Here is a 25,061-nt window from a genome sequence, read left to right on the forward strand (position 1 = left end):
TTTTGTATTATCTGCCTGGCAAAGTGGGTTCTATCCGTCGGGTTCGTGTGGATTTTATTGTCTTTCGCACGAGCTTTGGTTTCGAAAGTTTTTTTCTATTCAAAAGACTGTTTCCTTGTTTTATGGTGCAAGCTCTTCAAAAATATCATCCTGAAATGAAATAAACAGTTAAACATTGTCAATTTTAATAAAATAATGCCCAACACGTTTCGTTTATTATATTTTACTGATATGCTTACAAATAGTATTCTTAATTATAACAAGATAGAAATAAATTTGCAGAAGTCTTGAAATAAATTTTGATAGTGTAACCAAGAGAATTTCTATAGGGCTAGCAATGAAACTGCTTTTTTGTATTACTTAATTTGTTTTTAAGAGGGGGTGGGACCATCACATAAACGGCTCAACGTTTATAAATGTTTATAGACTGGAAGATAACTTTCGCATTTGTAAAGATAATTGGATGAAATAAATTTTTTTATTTAGTTAATAAACAAGGCTTAAAACTTCTGCAACTTCTGCATTTATCCATATAATTCATCAAAATAAGATGTATTAAAAAGCTCAGCTCAAATTTTACCACCTTGATATTAAGTTTAACGATATTAAATAAAGAAAAGTGTTCAAAAAGGATTTTTTGCTTTTATATTTACAGAAATAATAATTTTATTAATATTTTTTTTTTTTTTTTTTTCAAAGTAAAATTTTGTGCTTCATTTTACTTTTTTTTCTCAAAAGTTTTCAAAAACTAAGATTTTTTTTAAATTAAGCTGGTAATATTTGACTTGAGCTATTTAATACTTTTTATTTTGATGAATTATATTGAAGTTGCAGCTGTTCAAAAATAAGCAAGGTCTTGAAAAATAGCTTCAATTCCGATTGATTTTTTTCTATAAAAAACAAATTTTTAGTTTTTAAAAATAGCTTTACTCCGCAGTTTGATTCAATCTCAATCCAAAATAGAATTAAAAAAATAAAAATGTTTAGTCTGAGTAAGAAAAAAACACAAAACAAAGAGGTCGCACTAAAAATACGACAAAAATTACCACTTTTTATAATCTCTAAATTACAATAATTGCTGCTTTATCGGTATTAAAACATAAATGTATGTTTAATTTTTTCGTTAAAATCGAATTTTGCTAAATTCGGTTCTATTACTAAGGGCCTATGAATTAAGATTAATTTTATTTAGAAATTTTTAAATGCACAAATCGTATCATTAAAAAAAGTTTCAGTGGTGAGTTAAAAACTGAATTACAGGCCCAATTATGAAAGTGTCATTTTAAAAATTTTCAAATAAATGTAACATGCTAAATTTATGTTATGATCTAACAGTTTTTCTTGTGGCAATTGAATTGGGAAGCAATGTCTATATAAAGGAAGTGGAAAAACAGCTCAGGTCCATTCCAAATCATTCCGAGAAAAACGCATTTTAAATTTTGTCCTCCATACAACTTAGTATATGTACTAAAGGCACTTTATTTATTTATTTTTTTTAGCAAGGCCTTAATTTATTTTCTAAAAGTAAGGATGCCATCAGATAGTGCTCAGTAAATACTATAAGATTATCATAAGTTTATTTGGGACTAAATATATACATATATGCCGTTTTTCCTGTGGACCCATCTCTTTATTAAAATTTGGCTTTCAAATGAAGTTGTAACATTTAAGTGCAATTTTTTTTTAAGTTAATTGAATTTTTTAGCACTGATTTAGACCAATTTTAAAACATTCAATTAGGTTTTCGAAAATTTACCAATACATACAAAACAAAATTAGAACGGGCGAGCGCAGAATAAAATTTATCTGGAGACAATATTAATGCCTGTTCTCAAGATATTCGATTCGAAAAAAAAAAAAAACAATTTATAGCAGTTTTTCGTAGCTAGTTAAATACTTTTGAAACTCCTTTCGCATCTTTGAATTTAACATTAAGAAATAAAATGAAATGAATCCGGTGACAATTTCTGCACGTTTTTGAGCTCTCGTTCACGAAAAAAGGGTGTCACGGACAAACGAAAGTACATATCCCTCATTTACTTGCTTATTTACTTGAAATTTAGTATCGGTCTATTTTTGTCACTTTTTCAAGCTAAGAAATGACTTTCTGCTGGATTACTTTACTTTCCAATAACTTCTGCATTAATAACTCAAAATGACAAATGACAGTATTCAAGTAAATGAGCGATATGTACTAGAGTTTATAGCGACCATCGATTTTTGTCACTTACATTTCAAAATTTTGTTGGAAATACCCAACACAAATTTCCCAAAAAATTGGAGCTCTATAAATTAAGATTTAGCACTCGCCCTCCGCGTTTGAATGTTTCCCATACAAAATACACGTAACTATGAGTGATTTTTTTTAAATTTATACGACTCAGCTGAATTTTATGCTATTTCAACTTTCAACGAGTCAAAAAGCAAATTACACATACATAATTGAACGGTGTATAAGAGTGTACCTACCACAGGACAGGGGGCTGTTTCTCTACAAGCTACTTCAACTACATCAGCTACATTTACTACATCGAAGACCCTAAAAACCAATAGTAAGGCTTCATTTGGGAAATATTGTTTGCGGTCGGAATAATTCAAAAATACTAAAATTTTATCCGTGAGGCCCGATGAGACGGAGATATTGAAGTTTAAAGTCATTGATGTAGCTGATGTAGTTGATGTAGCAAGTCGAGAAATAGGCCCCAGGTCACGAAAGCCTTTTTTATTGATTGTTTTGTTTGTTTTTGTTTTTCGGTCTTATTTCGGTATTATTTCACAAATGGCTAATTCTACAAGAAAATTGTATAATATAACAGTTGTACAGAATTTAATTTCCTACAAAAAAGTTCTCAGAATTGACTCTCTATTACCTATTGATATATTTCTCGAGATAATAAGCTTAACTTGCGAAATAGAATAAAATTCAGCTGAGCTGTATAAATTAAAAAAAAAAATTGACTCAAACTTATGTGTACTATTTTATATGGAAAATATTCAAACGCGGAGTGGTACAAGTAAAATTTAAAAATATTTATTTAGAAGGAAGGTATAGGTAAACACACTTAAAAACGAAGTATAATAATGCATAAATTCGCTCTATAACTGAAAATGATGTCAGTGAGTGAAGAAATCATCAGTAGGTCATTGAAAAAGATGAAAACTTGCCCAAGAATGGAGTCCATAAATGTATTTTTGTTAAAAAAAAAAAACAAATTTTTCATTCCATTGTATAGACATGAGAAATATTTCATAACAGCACTTTTTTAAGACTGAAAGTAGGTTAAGTATTATAAATGTTCTTGTCAAGATACAACGATGAATTCGTAATTTTAACAATGTGTAGATACCACCATCTTTCTTCAAAAGTCAAAACCCTCTCATGTACGTTCACCAGGAACCAGACATTACCCGTAAAGTTTAATTAGTAGGTACTTCAATTTCTATGGAAGATTAAAAAAATATAGGTAATACTTTCCGGAGGATATAATGCTGGAGTTATGCCAAGAACTGTGCTTATCGTCCTTTGAAGTATAATTGGGTACTTGCAAAAAAGCAAAAAATTAATGCGTTTAGAAACATTTTTCTTTCCTTTGTCAAAATGTTCCTTTTATTCCTTTTTTCTTAAAAGAAATTGAAGTATGATTTTATTCACCACTTATTTGTCAATCAACCTTCATCTGCCTCCCTATTCCTTAAACTGTCTCCCTACAGACTGAAATCTTCAAATATGAACTCATCAGAAGCTGGTTTTCTTAACGTTCATATCCACTACGAATCGAACTCAACCACTTATACCTATGTAGCTATATTATAGGATACAAAAACCCTACATAGTAAAATCAATTACTTTTTTTTAGAAAAATCGAATTTTAAATCCCGATGATGTTATAAAAGTGTAATGTAATGTAAACCTAAAAATCGATTCTTCATTATCACCAACAATAACAACAACAAAATATGTGCCAAAACCTTTTGACATTCTTAAAGAGTGACACTTGAGATGCCGTCGTACGCACTGTTCATCATCGCGGTACCTTAAAAACATTCTCAAGAGGATGATTTTCTTGGCAAGAATAAACATAATCATTTTTTTTTTTAGTCAACAACGTCGTCGTAACATTGAGTGGTTAATGGAAGGAATCCTTTTGTTATAATGAATAGCACTTTCAGGATTTGGAAATGGTCATTACCGTTTCGTCTCCTCTTTTTAATAAGAAGGCGTGAAAAAAATAACACAAACCTTGATTTTGCCTCGAACACAATTACATAAATTGAAAGTATCAGTCCTATTAACATTTTCATCTGATTCTGTATTATATGTATGTTCATATGTATCTATGTATTAACTGTAGTGTATATACATATTCTTGTTCTAGGACTTTTTCTATTCATTGGAAAAAGGATGTACCTAAAACTTGATGGTGCGTAAGGACAATCATGTAGATACATTCTTTATTGACCCTGGTGAAAATGCAGGAAGGATTTTACTATTGAAAATTATATTCCAAATATAAAAAAGTTTACTTACAAATTTATTGTTTATATCCTTTTTTCCTTTGATTAAATACTTATTCTTTTTGCACATTTTACACTTTCATTAACATAGCAAATAGGTATATATTTTTTTGTTCTTCACAATTTCTTCAAAGCCTCTTCCTCACAGAAAGTACACATTTGACTTTTATGGTTTTTCTTTTAATATTTCGTTGCTTACAAAACCATTGATTTTCAAGGATCTTATATCCAGATGAAATATACAATATTTTAAAAGCCAAGGTAACACTTTTTTGACCAAACAAATCGATTGAAATAAAATAACTTTAATTTTCTAAACGACTAATTCCATGTCGACCAAATAGTGTATTGAAGCAGTAGCGCCATCGTGCGATCGATTTTGTAATGAAATGAAAATTTCTTTCACCCTCTCGGCTGGGTAAACTTGAACAATTTTGTTGAGTATGGTTGTGTATGTGTATGTTATTGTGATGGGTCTGTGTTGTGCCTGTGATTTAATTTCCGAGAGCCCGACAGAAAAGCTTTGAGTTGTGTTTTAGTGTGAAGCTTGGCAAAGTTTACGCATAAAAGTGCGTGCAAATTATGACAAGGTGATTGTTGTTGTGTTTGTTTGTGTACCCAACTTAAACCTTAAAGGCTTTGAGAGACATATTTTTTTTTTAAATAAAAGAAAAGAAGAGAAACATGAGAAATAACGAAGCTTACTTTGGAATTGATTAAAACGTGCACGTTGCCTGTGTACAGAGGTACATGTGAAAGTTGTACTTTATATTTTACACTGTTTTTAAAGATAACTACGTGAATTTTGTTGATTTTATTACGAATTTACAATACTTAATACAATTTTCAATGTGTAGTACATTATCTCCAAAAACACAAAATTCTATCCTATTAATTTTGATGTCTATACATAACTGCTCTACGAAAAAATTTTTGATTAAATATCAACAGTTTAATTTTCATTTTTGCTTGTCTTCTTAGCATACTTAAAATTTTTGTTAAAGATAACGACCCAAAATCAAATAATAATAATTTGATTAAATGTGTTCAAATTTAAAATTCTCTTCCAGAAAAATTCTAATAGAGGTACCTACGTTTAGTTGTTTTTGTGTGTACAGTTTCATAAGAAAAGCATTTGTTTTTCTTCTCATAAGAGTTACCTATATGTATTAGGGTGGGTCAAAAAAATCGAAATTCTTTTTTTTTAATTGGTACTCCGAAAAATCGATTGCTAGACCCCTCTAGAATATACATACCAAATATGAGCTCTTTATATTAATGGGAAGGTCCTCCGCTTTGCAATTTTCCATTTTTACATCAAGCTTCTACTAAAAAAAAATAATTTTTTTATTAATTGACTTTTTAGCAAATTTCTTTTCATATTCTTGTAGGAAAATGAACGCTCTACAAAAAAGGCCTTGTACACTTTTATCGTTTATCTAACCGTTGAAAAGATATTTGAGGTCCAAAAATCGAGAAAATCTTTAAAAATTCGTTTTTTGTTCTTAATTTTGTAACAAATTGAAAAATTATAACGATCAAACGCGCAAGACATATTCTTGTTGAAAATTGATTGCTCCACAAAAAAGGTCTTATTAACTTTTTTCATTAATCTAACCATTCTAAAGATATTCGAGGTCAAAGTTAAAAAAAAATATTAAAACATTTTATATTTTTAAAAAATTTCTAATTCACTGAAACTTCATTATTTTCAAATTAGCAAGATATATTCTTGTAGGGGCTTAAACGTTCTACAAAAAATTCCTTGGAATGAAATTGATTGCTTTAACCGTTTAGAAGATATTCGTATCCAAATCGCAATGCATACGGGTCATAAGAAAACTATTGAAATCAGTGAGCATTGGTTTGGATACGAATATCTTCTAAACGGTTAAAGCAATCAATTTCATTCGGAATTTTTTGTAGAACGTTTAAGCCCCTACAAGAATATATCTTGCTAATTTGAAAATAATGAAGTTTCAGTGAATTAGAAATTTTTTAAAAATATAAAATGTTTTAATATTTTTTTTTAACTTTGACCTCGAATATCTTTAGAATGGTTAGATTAATGAAAAAAGTTAATAAGACCTTTTTTGTGGAGCAATCAATTTTCAACAAGAATATGTCTTGCACGTTTGATCATTATAATTTTTCAATTTGTTACAAAATTAAGAACAAAAAACGAATTTTTAAAGATTTTCTCGATTTTTGGACCTCAAATATCTTTTCAACGGTTAGATAAACGAAAAAAGTGTACAAGGCCTTTTTTGTAGAGCGTTCAATTTCCTACAAGAATCTGAAAAGAAATTTGCTAAAAAGTCAATTAATAAAAAAATTATTTTTTTTTAGTAGAAGCTTGATGTAAAAATGGAAAATTGCAAAGCGGAGGACCTTCCCATTAATATAAAGAGCTCATATTTGGTGTGTATATTCTAGAGGGGTCTAGCAATCGATTTTTCGGAGTACCAATTCAAAAAAAAATTTTCGATTTTTTTGACCCACCCTAATATGTATACATGTAATTATGTAGATTCGTATTCTATTCATAAAATGCTTATATCTATTCTTAACTGAATGTTTTTCATTACTCCTGGCATTTTGAGTTTACAAAAATAAAATTTTTCATATAGAAGTTAATTGTTACGTATACGCCCTAGTGACCCGAAGCGACTAGACACTAGAAGTTAAATTATTCTTTATAAAACTACAAAAAAATAAATTAGGCATATATTTTGTTATTGACACAAGCCAAGTACATAAGTATTGCAAATTTTGCAATTATGTTTTTAAAATAGTCTATAAAGTAAAAAAAATTATATTTGCCGAAAAGTAAATGTCTACAAGTATAGTAAACAACATCCCCACCGGCCATTACTTTCTTAGTCGTTTCGCGTGAAAGTTTTTCATTTCATTTTCCACGCAATTCAAAAAGAATTTAAACTAACACCAATAAAAGAAAAATTCTATGCAAAGGAAGCTGGGGTCATGCGCAAAATTAGATTATAAAAGCTTAACAGGAAGCTGTTTAAGAAGACTTTCTACTCTTTTGAATTATTATTTTCTCTTACTGAAAAGGGTTTTATCGTTAACCAAAGTTTCCTATATTTCCTTGTAGCCTAGCCTTGTAGGGTTAACATACTTTAAACGATTAAATGTCAAATATTTTGGAAAGTTTAAAAAGAAGGATAGGTACATACATACAATACTTTTCAAAAGCAAATACCTACTATGTTATGCAAATAAGATACATAGGTTCATTCATTTTGGTGTTGAGAAAGCTGTATCTTATTCTAAAAATGTAGTCACCTTTGAAATATGGAACCGAAATAAATGATTGTCGTTCAGTCATGTGAATTTACGGTCTAATTAATCATTGGTCCAAATTATGAATACTGTAAATGCGAGTTAATTGATTGAATATGACAATTTATCTGTCTTTATTCACCGAATTATGCTTTTATTGCAATACATTGTAGATACTTTGTACATGGGCAAGTTTTGTATTCGTAAAAAATCGAACGTAGGTATCTCTAATTAATTTCTGCAATACGGTTATGAAGACGGGTTTATCAAGAAATACGAAAAGAATTTTGAAAGCACAATTTTGTAAAACAAATATTTGAAATCAAAATTTCGTAAAACAAATTCTTACCCTGGCGGAATTTTGAACCTAATCCTTTTGGATTTTTTGCATTTTTTTTTTCTAAATTACTATCAACCAGAGTTGTAAGAAATATTTTTTTTCCATTACATATTTTAAAAATATATGTATTTATTGCAAATAAAAAAAATGTTCATTAAAAAAAATAGTTATTGCAACTGAAAAATATTTGCATTAAAAATCATTCATTGCAGATAAAAAAATGTTATCTCAACTGAAAAATATTTGCATTGAGAATAAAATGTTTATTGCAAACAAAAATATAAAAAAATGTCTGCATTGTGTGCATTAAATTTTATTTTTAATATGAATGCGACGAATTTCTTACAATTTTGGCTATTTTACCATACATTAGGTTCAATATTATTAGCTTATGTATGGTCAATCTTTTTTTATTTGTAATGAATATTTTTTTTTTAATTTCAAATGCAAATTTAGGCATCTTTTCTTCAGATTCCAAGTACATAATATGTATGTTCTTGCAAACTAGTCGTTTTTTTCACTTTAATCAACAAATATGCAACAAGTAGAAAAAAAATATAGGTGCATGTACATTTGTACATTACATACATATTAAAGATATTTATATCAATCTTTAGTGGAAGCAAAGATTATAGAATATGTATTCTATAATCTTTGGTGGAAGTAATATGAATATTTTTTTAAATATTTGTACCATTTGGGGTGAATTAAGATTTGGATGCTGTTCAAATTTCCTTTGAGAAATGTGAATTTTCATTGAAACAAACTAGACAGTTTTTTTTGTATATACATATATATGAATAACTTGCTTGTGTCATAGCTTTAAATAAGTTTACCTTGATATTCTTATCACAACAAAAACATTACTGTTAAAAAAAGAGCCAAGTTCTCTTATATTGAAATTATGCTGGCACAAAAAGTACTGAGATGTAAAAGTGTACCAAGTTCTAAAGTTTGGGTTCAAATTCGTATCAATAAAATTTTAATTGTTCTCTTGACAATTTTTCTTAATTATCGATTTTTAAAGTTATTTCAAAAATTGCCAAGTAAACAATCAAAATTTTATTGATACAAATTTGAACCCAAACTTTAGAACTTGGTACACTTTTACATCTCAGTACTTTTTGTGCCAGCATAATTTCAATATAAGAGAACTTGGCTCTTTTTTTAACAGTAATGTTTTTGTTGTGATTTCACTACTTTTTGCAAGGTATGGCTGTAGAATATAAAATCTCTATATTTGATGAAAATTCAGTGAAAATGGGTGGTTGCCACGCCCCCTGCCTGAAATTCTCAAACTTTAAATTTTTTCCTTTGTGTAAACTACCAGCTCCACCATTCTACCAAATTTCAAGATTCTACGACAATCAGAAGTGCTCTATAATATTTGATGAAAATTCAGCGGGAATGCCGGTTGCCACGCCCCCTGGCTGAAATTCTCAAATTTAAAATTTTTTCCTTTGTATAAACTACCAGCTCTACCATTCTACCAAATTTCAAGATTCTACGACAATCAGAAGTGCTCTATAATAATTTATGAAAACTCAGCGGAAATGGCCGGTTGCCACGCCCCCTGGCTGAAATTCTCAAGTTTTAAATTTTTTCCTTTGTATGAACTACCAGCTCTACTATTCTACCAAATTTCAAGATTCTACGACAATCAGAAGTGCTCTATAATAATTTATGAAAATTCAGCGGAAATGGGCGGTTGCCACGCCCCCTGGCTGAAATTCTCAAATTTTAAATTTATTCCTCTGTATAAACTACCAGCTCTACTATTCTACCAAATTTCAAGATTCTACGACAATCAGAAGTGCTCTATAATAATTTATGAAAATTCAGCAGAAATGGGCGGTTGCCACGCCCCCTGGCTGAAATTCTCAAATTTTAAATTTTTTCCTTTGTATAAACTACCAGCTCTACCATTCTACCAAATTTCAAGATTCTACGACAATCAGAAGTGCTCTATAATAATTTATGAAAATTCAGCGGAAATGGGTGGTTGCCACGCCCCCTGGCTGAAATTCTCAAGTTTTAAATTTTTTCCTTTGTATAAACTACTAGCTCTACTATTCTACCAAATTTCAAGATTCTACAACATTCAGAAGTGCTCTATAATAATTTATGAAAATTCAGCGGAAATGGGCGGTTGCCACGCCCCCTGGCTGAAATTCTCAAGTTTTAAATTTTTTCCTTTGTATTAACTACCAGCTCTACTATTCTACCAAATTTCAAGATTCTACGATAATCAGAAGTGCTCTATAATATATGATGCAAATTCAGCGGAAATGGGCGGATGCCACGCCCCCTGAATTGAAAATCTCAAATTTTCGATTTTTTCCTTTGTATACACCACAAGTCCTATCACCGTGTAAAATTTCAAGTTTCTACGATATCGGGAAGTTCTCCATAATTTTGATGATCTGTCAGTGAGTCAGTGAGTCAGTGAGTCAGTTACGGTTTTTGCGATTTTTGAAGCCCTATATCTCAGAAACTACTCATCGTAGGAGGCTGAAATTTTGTGAGGAGTTTGGTTTTTACGAGCTCAACAAATGTAGTGAGTTTGAAATTTCTAGCATCTTTGGTGTGGAAGTTAGAGGGGGGTCGAAAATGGCCTGAGTTGTTTCCTGTAAATAAGGGTGTAGTGCCAAAGTTGCTAGAGAACTTGGCTGGGCACTACCGTGCCCCTTGATTTCTGCCCTTTTACTTGCATGAGTGAAAGAATGAATACATTTAATTGAGGCTTAATTAATAAAAAATAAAGTATTTTTTTTTAATTCTTGAAGTACAGACTAAGAATTGGTCTGGTAATATTTAAGTATAATATTCAGGAGATTAAAACATGAATAGATATTAAGTTACAAATAACATACAACATTCATTAATAAGACAAGAGTATTTGCTCAATTTTAACACATTAGTATTTTACTGAGTACCTAAACATTTTATGCTGTAAGCAACAACAATTAATTTCTTTTATTTATTTATTAATATTCCTTATTGTTGAAGGGTCAAAAATGTATAAGTTTATAAAAAAATATTTTTCTGTAAACCAAAAATCATTTTTTGTTGTTTCCCGTGCAAAATTTTACTGAGCTAAGTACTCAGCTACCAATACAACACCGCTATTAGTAGAAAACTATACTTAAAACTAGGGAACAATTAATAAAAAAAAAAACGAGACAAAATTAAAATTAAATAAAATTCACGACTGGGGTCTCTTGCAGTTCAAAGCACTTTTGTGTTAGTCTACTTGTAGATTTTAAAAGCTCTATATAAATTTTAAAAAAATTGATATTGGGGAAAAGCCGACATTTAGGTCAAAATTTTGTTAAATGAAAAAAAAAATTTTGGTTATTTGACTTTTTTGAGAAAAACTAAAAATGAAGTTTTATTGCCACTGCTTAAAATATTACGTATACAAAGTTTAATCAAAATCGTTAGAGCTGTTTTCGAGAAATTCGCAATATCGTATTTTTTTGTATGGGAGGTATACGTTCTAAAGGAGATATAAAAAAACAAAAAAAAAAAAAACAACTTTCAGAATTCCATAAAAATCATCTGTACCAAATTTGAAGAAAATCCGTCCTCCCGTTTAGGCTGTGGAAAAGTGTACAGAAGGAGACACAGACGCACAGACGGACGGACGGAATTGCGAGACCCACTTTTTCGGAATTCTCCATCATAGTAATGTTGGTTTTGATTAAAACCTCAATTTTTTTTTTCGACACGAAACCAATACTTGTCTATAGAGTAAGTAAAAATAAAGAATAATTTATTATTATTTTACCTACAGTGAATTTTTGTATTAATAACATTGTTTTTTTTTATAAGTCTAGTTTGTAATAACTTGTTTTTTTTTGGGAATCGGTATTACGGTGATCGACTATCAAAATTTTAGGTAAACTGTGCAACAAATCCAATCAAATGAAACTAGCCATGTTACATATTTTTTGGAACCAAAAAAAAATAAAAAAAAAACACAGTAGGATGAAACCCATTGGAAAACACGGTGGAGATGATAAAAATGAAATTAAAAATAAATTACGGGCGAGCCGAGTTCGGGTGGGTTGAGTTTTTAATGGTAAAAAATGTTGAGGTTATGTAAAAAAATTGTTAATTTTTTTATTGCCTACAACTTTGTCATACAACTTTTTTCCATAGGACTGTAGTTTTGCCGGAAATCCATTTTTTTTCCATAAAAAACTCAACCTAACCCACTTCCCGAACTCAGCTAACCCGTATTTTATTTTTCCTTTCATTTTGATCATATTCACTTCCTTTTTCAATGAGTTTCATCCTACTATTATTTTTTTACTTTTTAATAATTTTAAAGGCTTCACCCTTACAGCAAGATATTACATTAGTGCATTTGGGACGATGTACAGGGTGATTCAGGAGTAATTAGGTTGGGTCGAGACAAGAAAAAAAATCGTACGGGAAGGGGGGTCTATTGCCCCTCTCCGCTAAACGATAGGGCACATTACTCCTTAATCACCCTGTATTTATGATGCAATCCGTAAATGAGCAAGTATCTTTCCTCGAAAATAATATAAAGCTCAGGGGCGTACACTCCCTTGGGGCAAGCGGGGCGGTGCCCCGGGGCCCCCGACCGACGCCAGGGCCCCCACTGGAGACAATGCGGGGAAAAAAAACTGTTAGCAAAAATTGAGTTACGAAGTAACCAGGGAGACAAATTATGTCATGCAGTGTAATGTATAATGCATTGGTAGCCACACAATATATGTATATTGATTTTAAAAAAAGTTACCCCAGGGGCCCCAAAAAAAAAATAAACTGCTTTTTTAAAAGAAAAATTATAATTTTATCTTAGGGCCCCAAAAAATATTATACTTGAAAAATCTTTGCCACCACAAATAATACATTAGGGGCCCCAAAAAAGCAAAAAAATATTATTTGAGGATCTTCAAAAGTGGTTCAAAACAATCAAATGGAAAATTAAATATAAATTCAGGGGCCCCAACATAAATACATCAGGGCCCAAAACAAAAACATTACGTTATTGGTGGCATTCCGAATATTACTTCAGAACAGAGGCCCAATACCTATTAATTCTGGGCTCCAAAAAAATTATATTATATTTTAAAGGCCTCTAACCACTCAATTTTGAGGCTTTAAAAATAATTTCTCAGGGGCCCCAAAATAAAAAAAATATGTCTGATGATGGAAAATAAAATATGTATTTATTACTTCAGAAAAGAGGCCCCAAGAACTATCAATTCTAAGCTAAAAAAATTTGTATTTTAGGGGTCTCTAAATATTTAATTTTTTGGGCCCCTAGTACAAGAGTTTACTACTTTTATGAGAGCCATTTTAAGTAAGTATAGCAAAGTGCATTACGAACATATTAAAACATTAAAATAAATCAAAAATAAATAAGCCATACAAAAAAAACCTATGGCGTATACGTAATTTTTTTTTTAACTAAGGGGCCCCCAAATATCAAAGGGGCCCCAAAATTTAGTCTTACCCCGGGGCCCCGGCGACTCAACGTACGCCACTGATAAAGCTTCTATATGATCAACATGTCCCACTAAGTTGTAAACGGCTTCAAGAAGCTCAGCTCCTTGGTTTAGTAGGGATCTAAAAGACTTGATTGAAAAACGTGAAAGCGGGTATGCTCGCTGGAAACGATAAAATCAACTTTGTTAGAAAGTTGACGAAAATCATGTCAAAATTTTGAAATTTTCTTAATGCAAAATATTTTTAATTGCAAAGGCATTTTTTATTTGCAATTGCCATACTTAGATAGGATACTGATTAAAAAAACCCAAAAAATGCAGAATTATGTGTGTAAGACCACATTAATTATTCGGATTCTAAGAGCGTTCCCGCAAATGACGTTTTGGCCTTATTTTTTTTTTTTTTACAAAGTTAAACGAAATATTTTTGAGATTATATTCTAGTGGCCTCGATTTTTGATCATAATAAAACCAAAATAATAACATTTTAATCTAATGTCGTTTTCTATTTGCTTTTGAGATTTGTGTACAAATCTCAGATTTTCCACCGCAAGTAGAATATGAAATCTAGTTTTGTAATTGTGTACGAAATCTGAGCGTATAAAAAAACCTTTTTAAAATAAAACAACAACAAATGTTCAGACAACTGTCAAACAGATGAAGATGAGTGAGTGTGAAAGTGTGTGTGTGAAAGTGCGTGTGCTTGTATTCGTGAATCTTGATAAAAGTCCAGATTCAGATTTTTGAATCTGATTCATTTTTTTGAAATAGATCATGAAATCTTAGATTTTCCCACTTTTTCCCCTCTTCACCCCCCCCCCCCCCCCCCCCCCCCTTTCAGCTGTCAGATTCACAAATCTGATTCTGAATCTCGTCAATAGAAAAGCATTCCTGGAACCGGAATGACGGTTAATTGATGTACGCTATTTATAATTGAAACTAATACTATGTTTCCACCTACCCCAATCCGGCTATTTTTTTAAACGTTATTAACGATATTTTTGTGCCAAGTCTGAAAGCTCCAATTCTCAGCTCTTTCTTTGCATACCTTATTCATTTGAGCTTATTCTGATGCACAAAAAAGGCTGACTCAGAAAACAAAATAGCTCATTAATCTTACTTTTCCTCAATAAACTGTTTTCATTAACTGTACCAGTAAGTTGTTATTACTTAGGGGGAAGTGGTCACCCTTCGTACAGTTTTTACTTATTTATTTTTAGTTATTTATTTACTCACTCCAGCTTCGAGAAAATGGACTTTATTTGTAATATGTATATTATTACACTTTACAAAAAAATTTTACACTTCCAAGTCAAAGGCTTAAATAGTTATAGCCATTTTACTGGGATTAGATTTTTGTACGAATCCTCCCCACCCGCGGGGTACCTTCGTACAGCACATGGGGTACATTCGTACAGGATATTTAAAACGTTAATTTGACTAACTTTTGGTTTGTCAAATGCCAAATTTGAGTTTTAAAACATTTAATTACTTATTAAGTTATTAATTAATTGAACTTGACTCAGAAAAGAACAAAAACAAATAAAAAACTCAATTTTTCACGATTCGACGATTCTGAAACAAATTATTATTTACATATATAAAAATACCAACCTTAATTTACTATAGAATGCGAAAAACTTATTATAGAGGTTTAAATTTCATTTCAATAAAACTGTAACTCCGTGTTTTGATTGTTATTTGCTCAAGAAAATTTACTGGCGGGCATACGTATGCGTACGAATGTGCCCCATGTTTGACTGTACGAATGCTCCCCAAGCTGTACATAATGCAGAAAAATCGATTTTTGAAAAAATGTACTGAGATTTTGCAATATTTATAATTAAAACACAAATTTAACACTTTAAACAACAATTCTTCATTACTGTTTAGCCAAAAACATACTTAACTTAAACACAACATGACATCAAATGTACATACAAAAATTACTCAGAGCACTAAAAAACACTAAAAGTCTTGTGGCGACCGAATCCGTTGCACTTAGGATTCAAAATTTATCTAGCAGCTCGGCGCCTTATATGTCTATGCACACTAGTAAGCACGTGTTTGAATACCGTTTAGTTTTTGTTTTAAGCTCACTGTACGAAGGGTGACCGTGTACGAAGGGTGACCACTTCCCCCTACTGCTGATTGCAGACCTGAAACGTTACAGGCAAAGTACTCTTGTAATTTTTTGCCTAAAAAAAGGCTTTTAATTCAATTAATTTCAGTAGGTGAAGACGGCAGTTCTTAACAATCAATCTGGTGGAAATATTTAGAATTTTTAGAAAATTATTGCACCCACATTTTTTTTTTAATCCCATCGGTAGTCCAGTATTGCAATATTGAAATGCATTGATAATGTTAATGTTGAAGCCCGTGTTGAAATCCTTCCCGAGACAACATGCAGTTAAACCATTGAAGAAGCACAAAACAACAAATAAATAAGGCAAAGTTCCAAATTAAAACGCCATTTTATCCAGTTGTTAAATTTGTTTTTAATTAGGTTTATAATGATAATAATTTGATGTAAACTCTCAGCCGAAAAATTCTATGTATGTATGTTATGTTGCACATTGGAAAAAAATTAAATTGTTTATTTGTTTTGACAAAATTATAAACATCAAAGTGTTTTGAAAAAGTATCATGATTAATTGTATATTAAAAGTGTGAATTTTATATTTTATTATATTTTAACTAACAAACAAATTTGATTTTATAAAAAATAATAAAATAATATTAATGAAGAGTTATACTTCGGACAGAAGAAAGGAAAAAATGTTTATGTTATTTTATTTGTTTTTTTTTTCGGTAAAGAATTCGATAATATCCCACAATAAACAGAACAAAAGTTTTTTTTTATAATATAAGAAATCAATCCCCGTTTTAAAGAGCTAACATCTATGAAAGCTTCTTAGCCTTCTGATAGAGCGTGTCGACAACTTTGCCCATACTTTGAATTGTCTCTAGAACACGTTCGTAGGTCTTGTCGACTGTGGTTTCTTCGAACACGATAAGTACGCCTTCGCCTTGATCAAGAATACCGCTGAATTTTTTATCCAAGATCATTTGTGACAATTTCTTCTCGACTTGTGGCATGGGTAGCTTAATACAATCAGCAACGTGTGAAACCTGAAAATTAAAATGAATTTTAGAAAATCTGTCAAATAATTCAATAAATATTAAAATTCATTTTATTAACTTCAAATTTTGTTAAGAATATTATGGCTGTAAAATTTAAAATGCATAATAACCACGCCAAGGAAACATTTAGTCAACGTCACCCGATATCCCTGCAACGAGCACTTGATGTATGGGTGGATGTTCTAGAAGGAAGTGGGTACCGCATAAGCGCGAAAAAGACAGAATACCTATGCTGCCTATTTTCTGATCCACACAGGCCTATTCTTGACATTTATTTGAATGGTGTAGTGCTTTCCAAGTGCACAAGCTACTTGTGACGACGATATCAATCATCGCGTAAGCGTAGGGTGGATAAAGTGGCGGGAGAATTCTGCCATCTTCTATGATCGAAAAATGCCAACTAAGCTGAAAGGAAGACTCTACACCGCAGTTGTGCGTCCAGCACTCACATACGGTTCACAATGTTGGACAATGTACAAAGAGTATAAGAGTAAGTTAACGGCAGCTGAGATGGGGATGCTTCGTATGACAGCAGGAGTAACAAAGCTTGATAGAATCAGATATACGAAGACCGAGGAAGCCTTCATGTTAAAAATACCATCTCCCAAAAACTTGAGCACGACCGACTTAGTTGGTATTGCCATGTTTAAAGGAGAGATCCTCAGAACCCCGTCAAAAAGGCAATATCATATATCGTTCCAACACGAAATAAAAAAAACGTAGGCCTAAAAACTCCTGGTACAAGCAAATGCAAAAACACCAGCATTCAGAAATGGAACAATATAAGACCGGGTGGCTTGCCTCAATTCATTTTCAAAACTTTTTTCTGATATCTCTGTCTTTTGTTTTTATTATATTTCACAATGAAATTACAATCAAAATAAAACAAAGCTCTAAAATGCAATTTAACAAGTGTAACTTTAATTGCATATTAAACCCCTGGTTTTATGGGAAAAAATAAATACACAGTAGGTTTTGAATTTTTGTTTTTGTTTCCGTACGAAACTGTAACTAGCATCAAATTATATTTGGAACAAAATGTTTGTCATTTTGAGTTAAGCAGCATGTATTCCCAAAAGTGCATTTGAAAATTGCATTCTTCTTGAAGCAAACGCCTGTACTTAAGGGTTAAAAAATGCAAACACGATACGAGTCGAACTGCCCTGAGTGTGAGTTTTACGAGGGTGGCTCAAAAAGCTCGCCGATATAAGGGATTAAAGAAAACATGGATAATTTTGTACCTAATATTGTTTGGAGATAGACAAAATTATACCAAATTCGGTTAAAAACGGGTCATTAGTTATTAAGTTTTTGTTGAGTTAGCAAGTGAATCCGAGGGACAAAATTATTGATTAGATTTATTTTTTAAGCTGGGATTAAGGGCTACACTTAACTAGACGAGGACAAAACCTCGCAGTTCATTTTCAAGACATATCAATTGCTCTTGGCTAAGAATAAGTGGCATTGTCGGTTTAAATAAGGCACAGTCTCTCCGGAAAAATCATGGCTTTAAGTTTTTGGGACACGGAACGGATTTTGTTGACCGATTATAAAAATTTGATTTTCAATATCGTTTCTACATAAGAAAAAAAGATTTCGTCAAAGAAAAAATAAGAGAAAAGTGGACAAAATGGGATCTGGTTCTGCAACTCTCAAGAACCTTTTTGTGACGACTGCCTTACAGACATTTAGATTGGGTTTATTTAATTACCCACCTCAAAACTCAGATTTGGCCCTTCTGATTATATTTAAAAAAAAAACTTCGAAGAAAAAATTAACGGTGAAGCCGAGAATTTCTGCCTATTTTGAAGAGCTATTTTTTTGCTATTTTTACTTTATAGGTACTATAGGGCAAGTTTAGGATTCCTTTAGTGTTACACATTAAGGCCTATTTTTTAAATAAAAAAAATATTTTTTGTACCGTTATTAACGGTACCTGTCATAGAACGGTTTTTTTTTTATTTATGAATTTCTCGTAAACGACAAATCAGATTTCAACCAAAATTGTTATACAGAAACGTTAAAATAAATTTTATTTTTTATAAACTTATTTTAAAATTTTCACAAAAAACATTTTTGGATTTTAAAAATATGTATTTCAAAATTTTATTTTGAAAAATCAATTTTTTGAAAACTGGTTGATGAATTGTACTGAAACTTTGTTTTTATGTGTTGAATAATAATATTTTCTTAAAAATAGCATACCAAATTTTTTTTTGAAAAATGTTGGAAAATTTGTATACACACATACATATGTATAAAAAATTATTTTTTAAATAACGGCTCTAAGGATTTTCGATTTTTTTTTTTTCGAAAAATTCTTTTACATATGTATATACAAGAAATCAAATGGCAAACTTGGTTTTCTGTTAAAGATCATTTAAAACGGTGTTTAATTAATTATAAATACTAATTTTGTTCAATAAAAAAGCTTTTATATTAGAGTTACTTTTACCATAAAAGCAAGTAGGTGCGACCCCAGTCGTGCATTATATTTTGTTAAGGTAAAATAAAAACATGTTAAATTTCCTCACTCTTCTCTGCCATTCCGCGTAATTTTTTACCCACTTACCAAAATTTATTCAAAAACTTTTCTCTTATGAACCTTCCAACTTTGTTTATGTCAGTAATATGTACGGTGACCATATTTCTAGGAGCGAAACCCGGGACAAATAAAAAATTTGTTGGATCGTTTTGAACACATTGTTTTTTCAAAAAAAAAAAAAAATATATATATACAGGGTGATTCAGGAGTAATGTGCCAAAAAGCTAGAGCGTGTAGGTTAGGTCGAGATAAAAAAAAAATCGTATGGGAGGGGGGGGTCTATTCCTCTCCGTTTAGCCGGGAGGGGCAATTTTCTAAAAAATTGACTTAATTTGGAAAAAAAATTATTAAAAATCAACGGTTATACCTACAACAACGTGTTATACTTTTTTGTAAAGTTAAAATCCTCTTCTTTTATTTGGTTTTTAAAAAAAGCTGGTTTTTGAAACAGTTTTTGAAAAATTAATTTTCAAAGTCAAAATTTTGAAAAAAAAAAAATGAAAAAAAAATTTCAACTAATTTTTCTCAAAATTTTATGTAATTAAGTACTAATTTAGTTTCTTAAATTCGATGCTCTCATTTGTTTTGAAGCAAAAACAGAAAACCAGATGCAAAAATGTCTTGTCGTTTTTGAGAAATAAAAATAAAACCAACACAACTTTTTTTTTATTTTACGTGGAAGGACTTTTGGTAAATTGATTTATAAAACTTTAACCCTTTTTTAATTATTTTTTTTAACCCGGAAGTTTATGAGGGTACAATAAAGTTACATAGTATTAGATAAACATGGATTAGTCCTTTTTTCATTGATAAAGCCTGAAAGACCATTGACCTGTCAATTTTTTTTATGACGACCCCATGGGGTCGCTCGCTGTCACGCTACACGCTCTAGCTTTTTGGCACATTACTCCTGAATCACCCTGTATAGTGAAATGAGTTTTCATGAGTCAGAAATCAAGAAAACTGTTTTATAATAGGTACTGTTAATAACTTCTAAAAAAATATTTTTTTAATCAAAAATGTGAGAACTGTTTTCTTAGCATTTTGATTTTATTTTTCAATTTTGAATATGTCCTTAAAAGTTTTGAAATTTCTCTTTCTTTGTTGCATTTTAACCTGACAAACACAAGCTGGAACTAAATAATTGACGAAATTTTTTTAAAAACTAATGATTTTATTCGAAAAATTAGAAAAAAATTATTTTCCCGTACAAAGTATTTAAAATTTTTGAATACAAAACCAGTGAATGTGGAAATACGGGACAATCACGGGACAAATTACAAATTACGGGACACTTATTCGTCCCGGGTTTCTTAAATTAAAACCCGGGACAAGCTATAGAAATACGGGACAGTCCCGGGTAAACCGGGACGGATGGTCATCGTAGTTATATGTATCAAAGTAATGGTAGTCAATTTTAATTATAACCAGAGACCAGAAATAACAGTCAACTTTATTTTCAATTGCTTTCTCTCTGAAAGTTACCACATTACTTTTAATAGGTTTCGGTTAAGGTTTGAGATTTATTTTTAAAGCCTAGTATACAGTTATTTTTGATAAAAAAAATAAGTGGTGAAAAAAAAATTTCATTTCTTGAAAAAAAAAAATGTCTGTGGTGAACAGATGACAATTGTAAGTTTTTTCCGCCAAAAGAATGGGATGCACATTGTTTTGCGAGAAAAAAAATCGTGGTGAGTATAAATATTTTTTTTCGATTTTGGTTTGTGGTGAGTTAAAAAATCTTTAAAAAATCTTTCCCATAAAAAATGCATGGTTTTTTTAGAAGAACTGTATCGAATTCTTTTCAACAAAAAAAAAAAAAACTAAAATCGATCTCAATGCGTTTTACGTGTCGTAAACAATGTTTCGAGCATGTTTGATAGAACGAAAAATTGATTTTAATTCGATTTTTTTTTTCTTTGAAAGGAATTCGACATTAAATATTTCGCAATATTTTACAAAAAAAATAAATGGAAAAGGTCAACCTTTAACCGTTTTCTCTGAAAATAAATCAAAAATGATTAATTCAAAAGAAAATGTCGAATATGCCTAAAATGTCTTTATTTTGCAAAATTATATATGAAAAGGATGTTTTTTTTTAGTTTATGCATTAATTTCAACTAATAATAAACTTTCGAAGTTCTTTGACCTAAGATTATATACCTCTGTTCGCTTAAAATAAAATGTAAATCACCCCTATTACGTAAGTTGTTTTTTATAAAACGACACAAAAACGACTCGCCAAAATTGAGGCTTGAGTAAAGCATTTATCGTGTCATGGGAAAGAGAGTCGAACAGCGAATGGAACTGTGAAGTTAAATTTCTAATTCAATACATGTATAAGTTCAAGTGACCTCAACTCCAAAAATTTATAAACCGTTTCGCCCAGGTACGACAGTGGGCTCATCAGTTAGATCTGTCGTACCCTTACTAAGATCTAACTGATGAGCCCACTGTCGTACTTGGGCGAAACGCTTTATAAATTTTTGGAGTTGAAGTCACTTGAACTTATTTTTGTTATTTTTTTCTTCGTTAAATTTCTAATTTAACACAAATTGGCGCTTCTAGAACAAGTCGTTTTCTTGTCGTTTTAGTACAAACGACTTACATAATAGGGGTGAATATGAAAATGTCCTTTCCACTGGGATTTGAGTCGCTGAGACTATAAGCACAACCAATGCAATTTTGAATGTTTCAGGAGATCGTTGTTGATTGATAAATTTGCAGAAGAGATTTATTTTTTTTTCTCTCAGCGATAAATTTCACTGGTTGACCGAAACATGAAAAAATACAAAATAAAGGTTTCTCTCAGACCTTGACCGATTTTTTTCTTTTTTCTTTAAATAAAGGGTTTTTTATGACCTCTATTGAAAATGGCAACAAATAAGAGTTATTAAAGAACCTTTCAAAAGGTTGAGATTTATTTCTGATCTCTGATTATAACAGATTCAGGAATTTTCTTATCGAAAAGAGAAAGAGACGCAAACATTGGTTGGACTTAGCCATGACATAATCCATGAGTTTAAAAGCTGAAACACAATCACGCTTTGCCAGACGCGTCATCGCGTTACGTTGAGAAATCCTCAAAGCGCGCTTCTGTCACTTTGACTTCGAACAGCCTATTGAAACATAAAATCTGCTGTCAAATAAAAAAAAACACAGTCACTTACAAAATTATTGGGCCAAGTCTTTATCTTGTTTTTTTTGCGAAAAAATGAAAAAGGATATTAATGTGTTTAAAAAATGCATAGAACTTTGTTTATTCTTTAATCCTATAGTTATAAAAACAAAAGCAATCAAAATAAATTGTTTTTTACCAGTAAAACTCAGTCTACAACATCATTTAATTATTTTTGTTTTTAATAAGTAAATTGTTTTGATTTAAAATATCTCGATGTCGTTTTTATGTGCAACATCTATAAAGAGAAATTAAAAAACACACCTAGTTTTGCAATAATTTATTTGTTTTATTCACATTTGGCGCAATAATTATGTGGGTGACTGTAACTATGTCTGATAAATGTCAGAAAGCGAGCAAAAGTTCAGTCTGGTTGAACTTTTGCTCGCTTTTTTACGTTTCCTTACGTTTGTCAAAAAAAGCGTACGTAAGAAAAGCGTCATTGTGGGAGGTTACACAGATTTCGTATGGTTGAACTTTTGGCAGTTGTCAAAATCGACGGCAAAGCGTGATTGTGTTTCAGCTTTAACGCCCCAAGCACACACGCTGAACAAAAAGATCAAAACTGCAGATTCTATTTTTGAATTAGGACAAAGAATGTTGTATTCGATAATATTCAATATTCCACCAATAATTGGAAAATGTTGCAATACCAATCGCTAGCGATAGCATTATTAATTCATTTCAAATGACTCACACAAATAAAACTGCGACGTAAGAAATAATTTTGTTTAAATAAATTATTCTGCATCACACATACATTTAAAAAACAAAAACAAAGAGAAAACAAGATGACTTTGCAATTTTCGATTAAAATGCCTCTGCAACTCAAAGACCAAGAGCACTATTAATTAAGTAAAAATTATTTATAGATTAGACAATCTCACCTGCACTCTTGAATATGGTTCAATGATTCTGCATAAATTCTGCTCCAGCATCGTATCGTATAGTGTTCCCAAATGTGCCTGCACTATAACGTCTTCAGCAAGTTCTTTTTTATAATCCTTCAGAGCCTGTTGGAAATCAGCTAGAGAACGCTTGTGCGATGCTTCTGCAACAGATTTCATTGCATCAATGTCCCTTCCGGAATATGTAATGGCCTAAAATTGAAAAATAAGACTCAATAAGACTGAAAATTAGACTCCTTCTCCAAACTTACCAGTTTTCCACTTATTATCTGATTAACATCATCCGACTGACCCAGCATTATCTTGCAAAGCAACATGTATTTGAGTGCGGTTAAAGCGCGACCAGCGTCCACACTGTCGAAACCTTCAAACGCCTCATAGAAATAAGAGAATCCGGTCTTGAAATCACGTTCGTCTGCGGCATGCAATATCCCAGATTGCAGATCAAGAGAGCCCTGTACTTTTGGTGGACAATAGATTGCATTTGCAGTAGTGCGAGCGGATGTCAGAGCGGCTCGAGCTTTGGGCAAGTTACTTAATGCATGGTAGGTCTTGGATTCTAACAATTGTACCTCAACAAGCAGATTTTTATCATCGAGTTTCTTCAGTTCTTTGAGCAGCTGTGAGCCCAATTGCAAGGCTTCAGTGTATAAGCCCGTATCGAAGTACAATGCAATCAAACGGGCCTCCAAAGACTGACGCAGAAAAGTTCGCTTCTCCTGCTTGGCCCATTCGATGCAATCTTTGCAGAGTTGCACCTCGATGCCAGTGCCAGCCTCCATGTCCAAAAACAAATCAACCAAGGACCTTACCAGTTTTGCAGCTTTTGCCTTGCTAATTAAACTGAGAAAAGGTCGGGTTACCTTAATGAGGTCAGCCAACTCTTTGGCCTTGCCATCTTGTTTGTAGAGTTCACCCAATTGCTGGATTCCTTGTTCTTTGATGCGAATGAGTTCTTCGTCGTTTTCGGCGACTTCTTGTTCGCGAACAATTTTGTTTAGAAAGTCGATTCCGTGTTGGGGACTGCGGGTGGAGAGTTCTTGTGCTCGCTCGATTTTCGTAGCACCGGCCATTGTTTGATGATGATGAAGGTTTTCTGTTTTTTTTGCAAGTAAATTTGGTGTGGATCGAGTTTGCAATGTGGAAATCTATTTGGGGTAAGTTTTTTTATTAAATTTTTTTGTGATTATTCTCGTACTTTTTTTCAACAATTTTGAGTCGTTTGGTTTTTTTCTTTCTTTTTTTAACAAAAAATATAAGACGACTTTTGTGTCAATACGTGAATTGCGGTATAAGTATGGACGGACAAGCGCTAGTCATTGTATTCAGTTTAGCCAACTATGAGAAATTAAATTTATAATGAAAAAAATCAAAGAGTTAAGGAGCTGGACACACTTAAAATTTCTTAGGCTGGAAACGGATGAGTTATATATGCGATAGTCAGTTCGGGTGATCTGAAATGATTGCTGGGAACTTTTTAAAAAATTAAAGACTGGAATTTGAAAATTTCGTCCAATTTTCATTGTTTAAGCCTAGTACACTGCTGAAGCGAAACGAACAATTTTTGAAGTCTCCAAAGTCAGCAGCGAACATGGTAACAAAAACATACCATCGGGCATTAAGCCTTAACTACATTGGCTCAAAA

General features: G+C 31.3%; 1 protein-coding gene and 1 long non-coding RNA gene across 3 annotated transcripts; both read right to left on the bottom strand.

Moving 5' to 3' along the window:
* Nucleotides 1-7: 7 nt before the first annotated feature.
* On the bottom strand, nt 8-5,048 carry LOC129918610 (uncharacterized). The gene is made up of 2 exons (XR_008772975.1): nt 4,529-5,048; nt 8-150 (listed from the first exon to the last, which is right to left on the bottom strand). It is a non-coding gene; the product is annotated as an uncharacterized LOC129918610 (long non-coding RNA).
* Nucleotides 5,049-16,124: 11,076 nt separating this feature from the next.
* Nucleotides 16,125-24,740, bottom strand: LOC129918632 (26S proteasome non-ATPase regulatory subunit 11). 2 transcript variants are annotated; one of them, XM_055999258.1, is made up of 4 exons: nt 24,615-24,740; nt 23,668-24,564; nt 23,396-23,608; nt 16,125-16,773 (listed from the first exon to the last, which is right to left on the bottom strand). In XM_055999258.1, exons 2-4 carry the CDS (start codon nt 24,487-24,489, stop codon nt 16,543-16,545), a joined length of 1,266 nt encoding a protein of 421 aa, XP_055855233.1. In that variant the 5' UTR covers nt 24,490-24,564; nt 24,615-24,740; the 3' UTR covers nt 16,125-16,542. The 2 variants fall into 2 exon arrangements, with proteins under 2 accessions (XP_055855233.1, XP_055855232.1); XM_055999257.1 differs by having other exon boundaries at nt 23,668-24,739.
* Between the last annotated feature and the right edge of the window lie 321 nt (nt 24,741-25,061).

This window comes from Episyrphus balteatus, chromosome 4, assembly GCF_945859705.1.
Source record: "Episyrphus balteatus chromosome 4, idEpiBalt1.1, whole genome shotgun sequence".
NCBI lineage: Eukaryota > Metazoa > Arthropoda > Insecta > Diptera > Syrphidae > Episyrphus > Episyrphus balteatus.

Excerpts from the sequence above, each read along its gene's own strand:
- LOC129918632 (XM_055999258.1), bottom strand. The coding sequence starts at position 24,489 with ATGGCCGGTGCTACGAAAATCGAGCGAGCACAAGAACTCTCCACCCGC. Across the intron at positions 23,609-23,667 it reads AGATAATAAGTGGAAAACTG|GCCATTACATATTCCGGAAG; the intron begins GTAAGTTTGGAG and ends TTTCAATTTTAG. Across the intron at positions 16,774-23,395 it reads AACCATATTCAAGAGTGCAG|GTTTCACACGTTGCTGATTG; the intron begins GTGAGATTGTCT and ends TTTAATTTTCAG.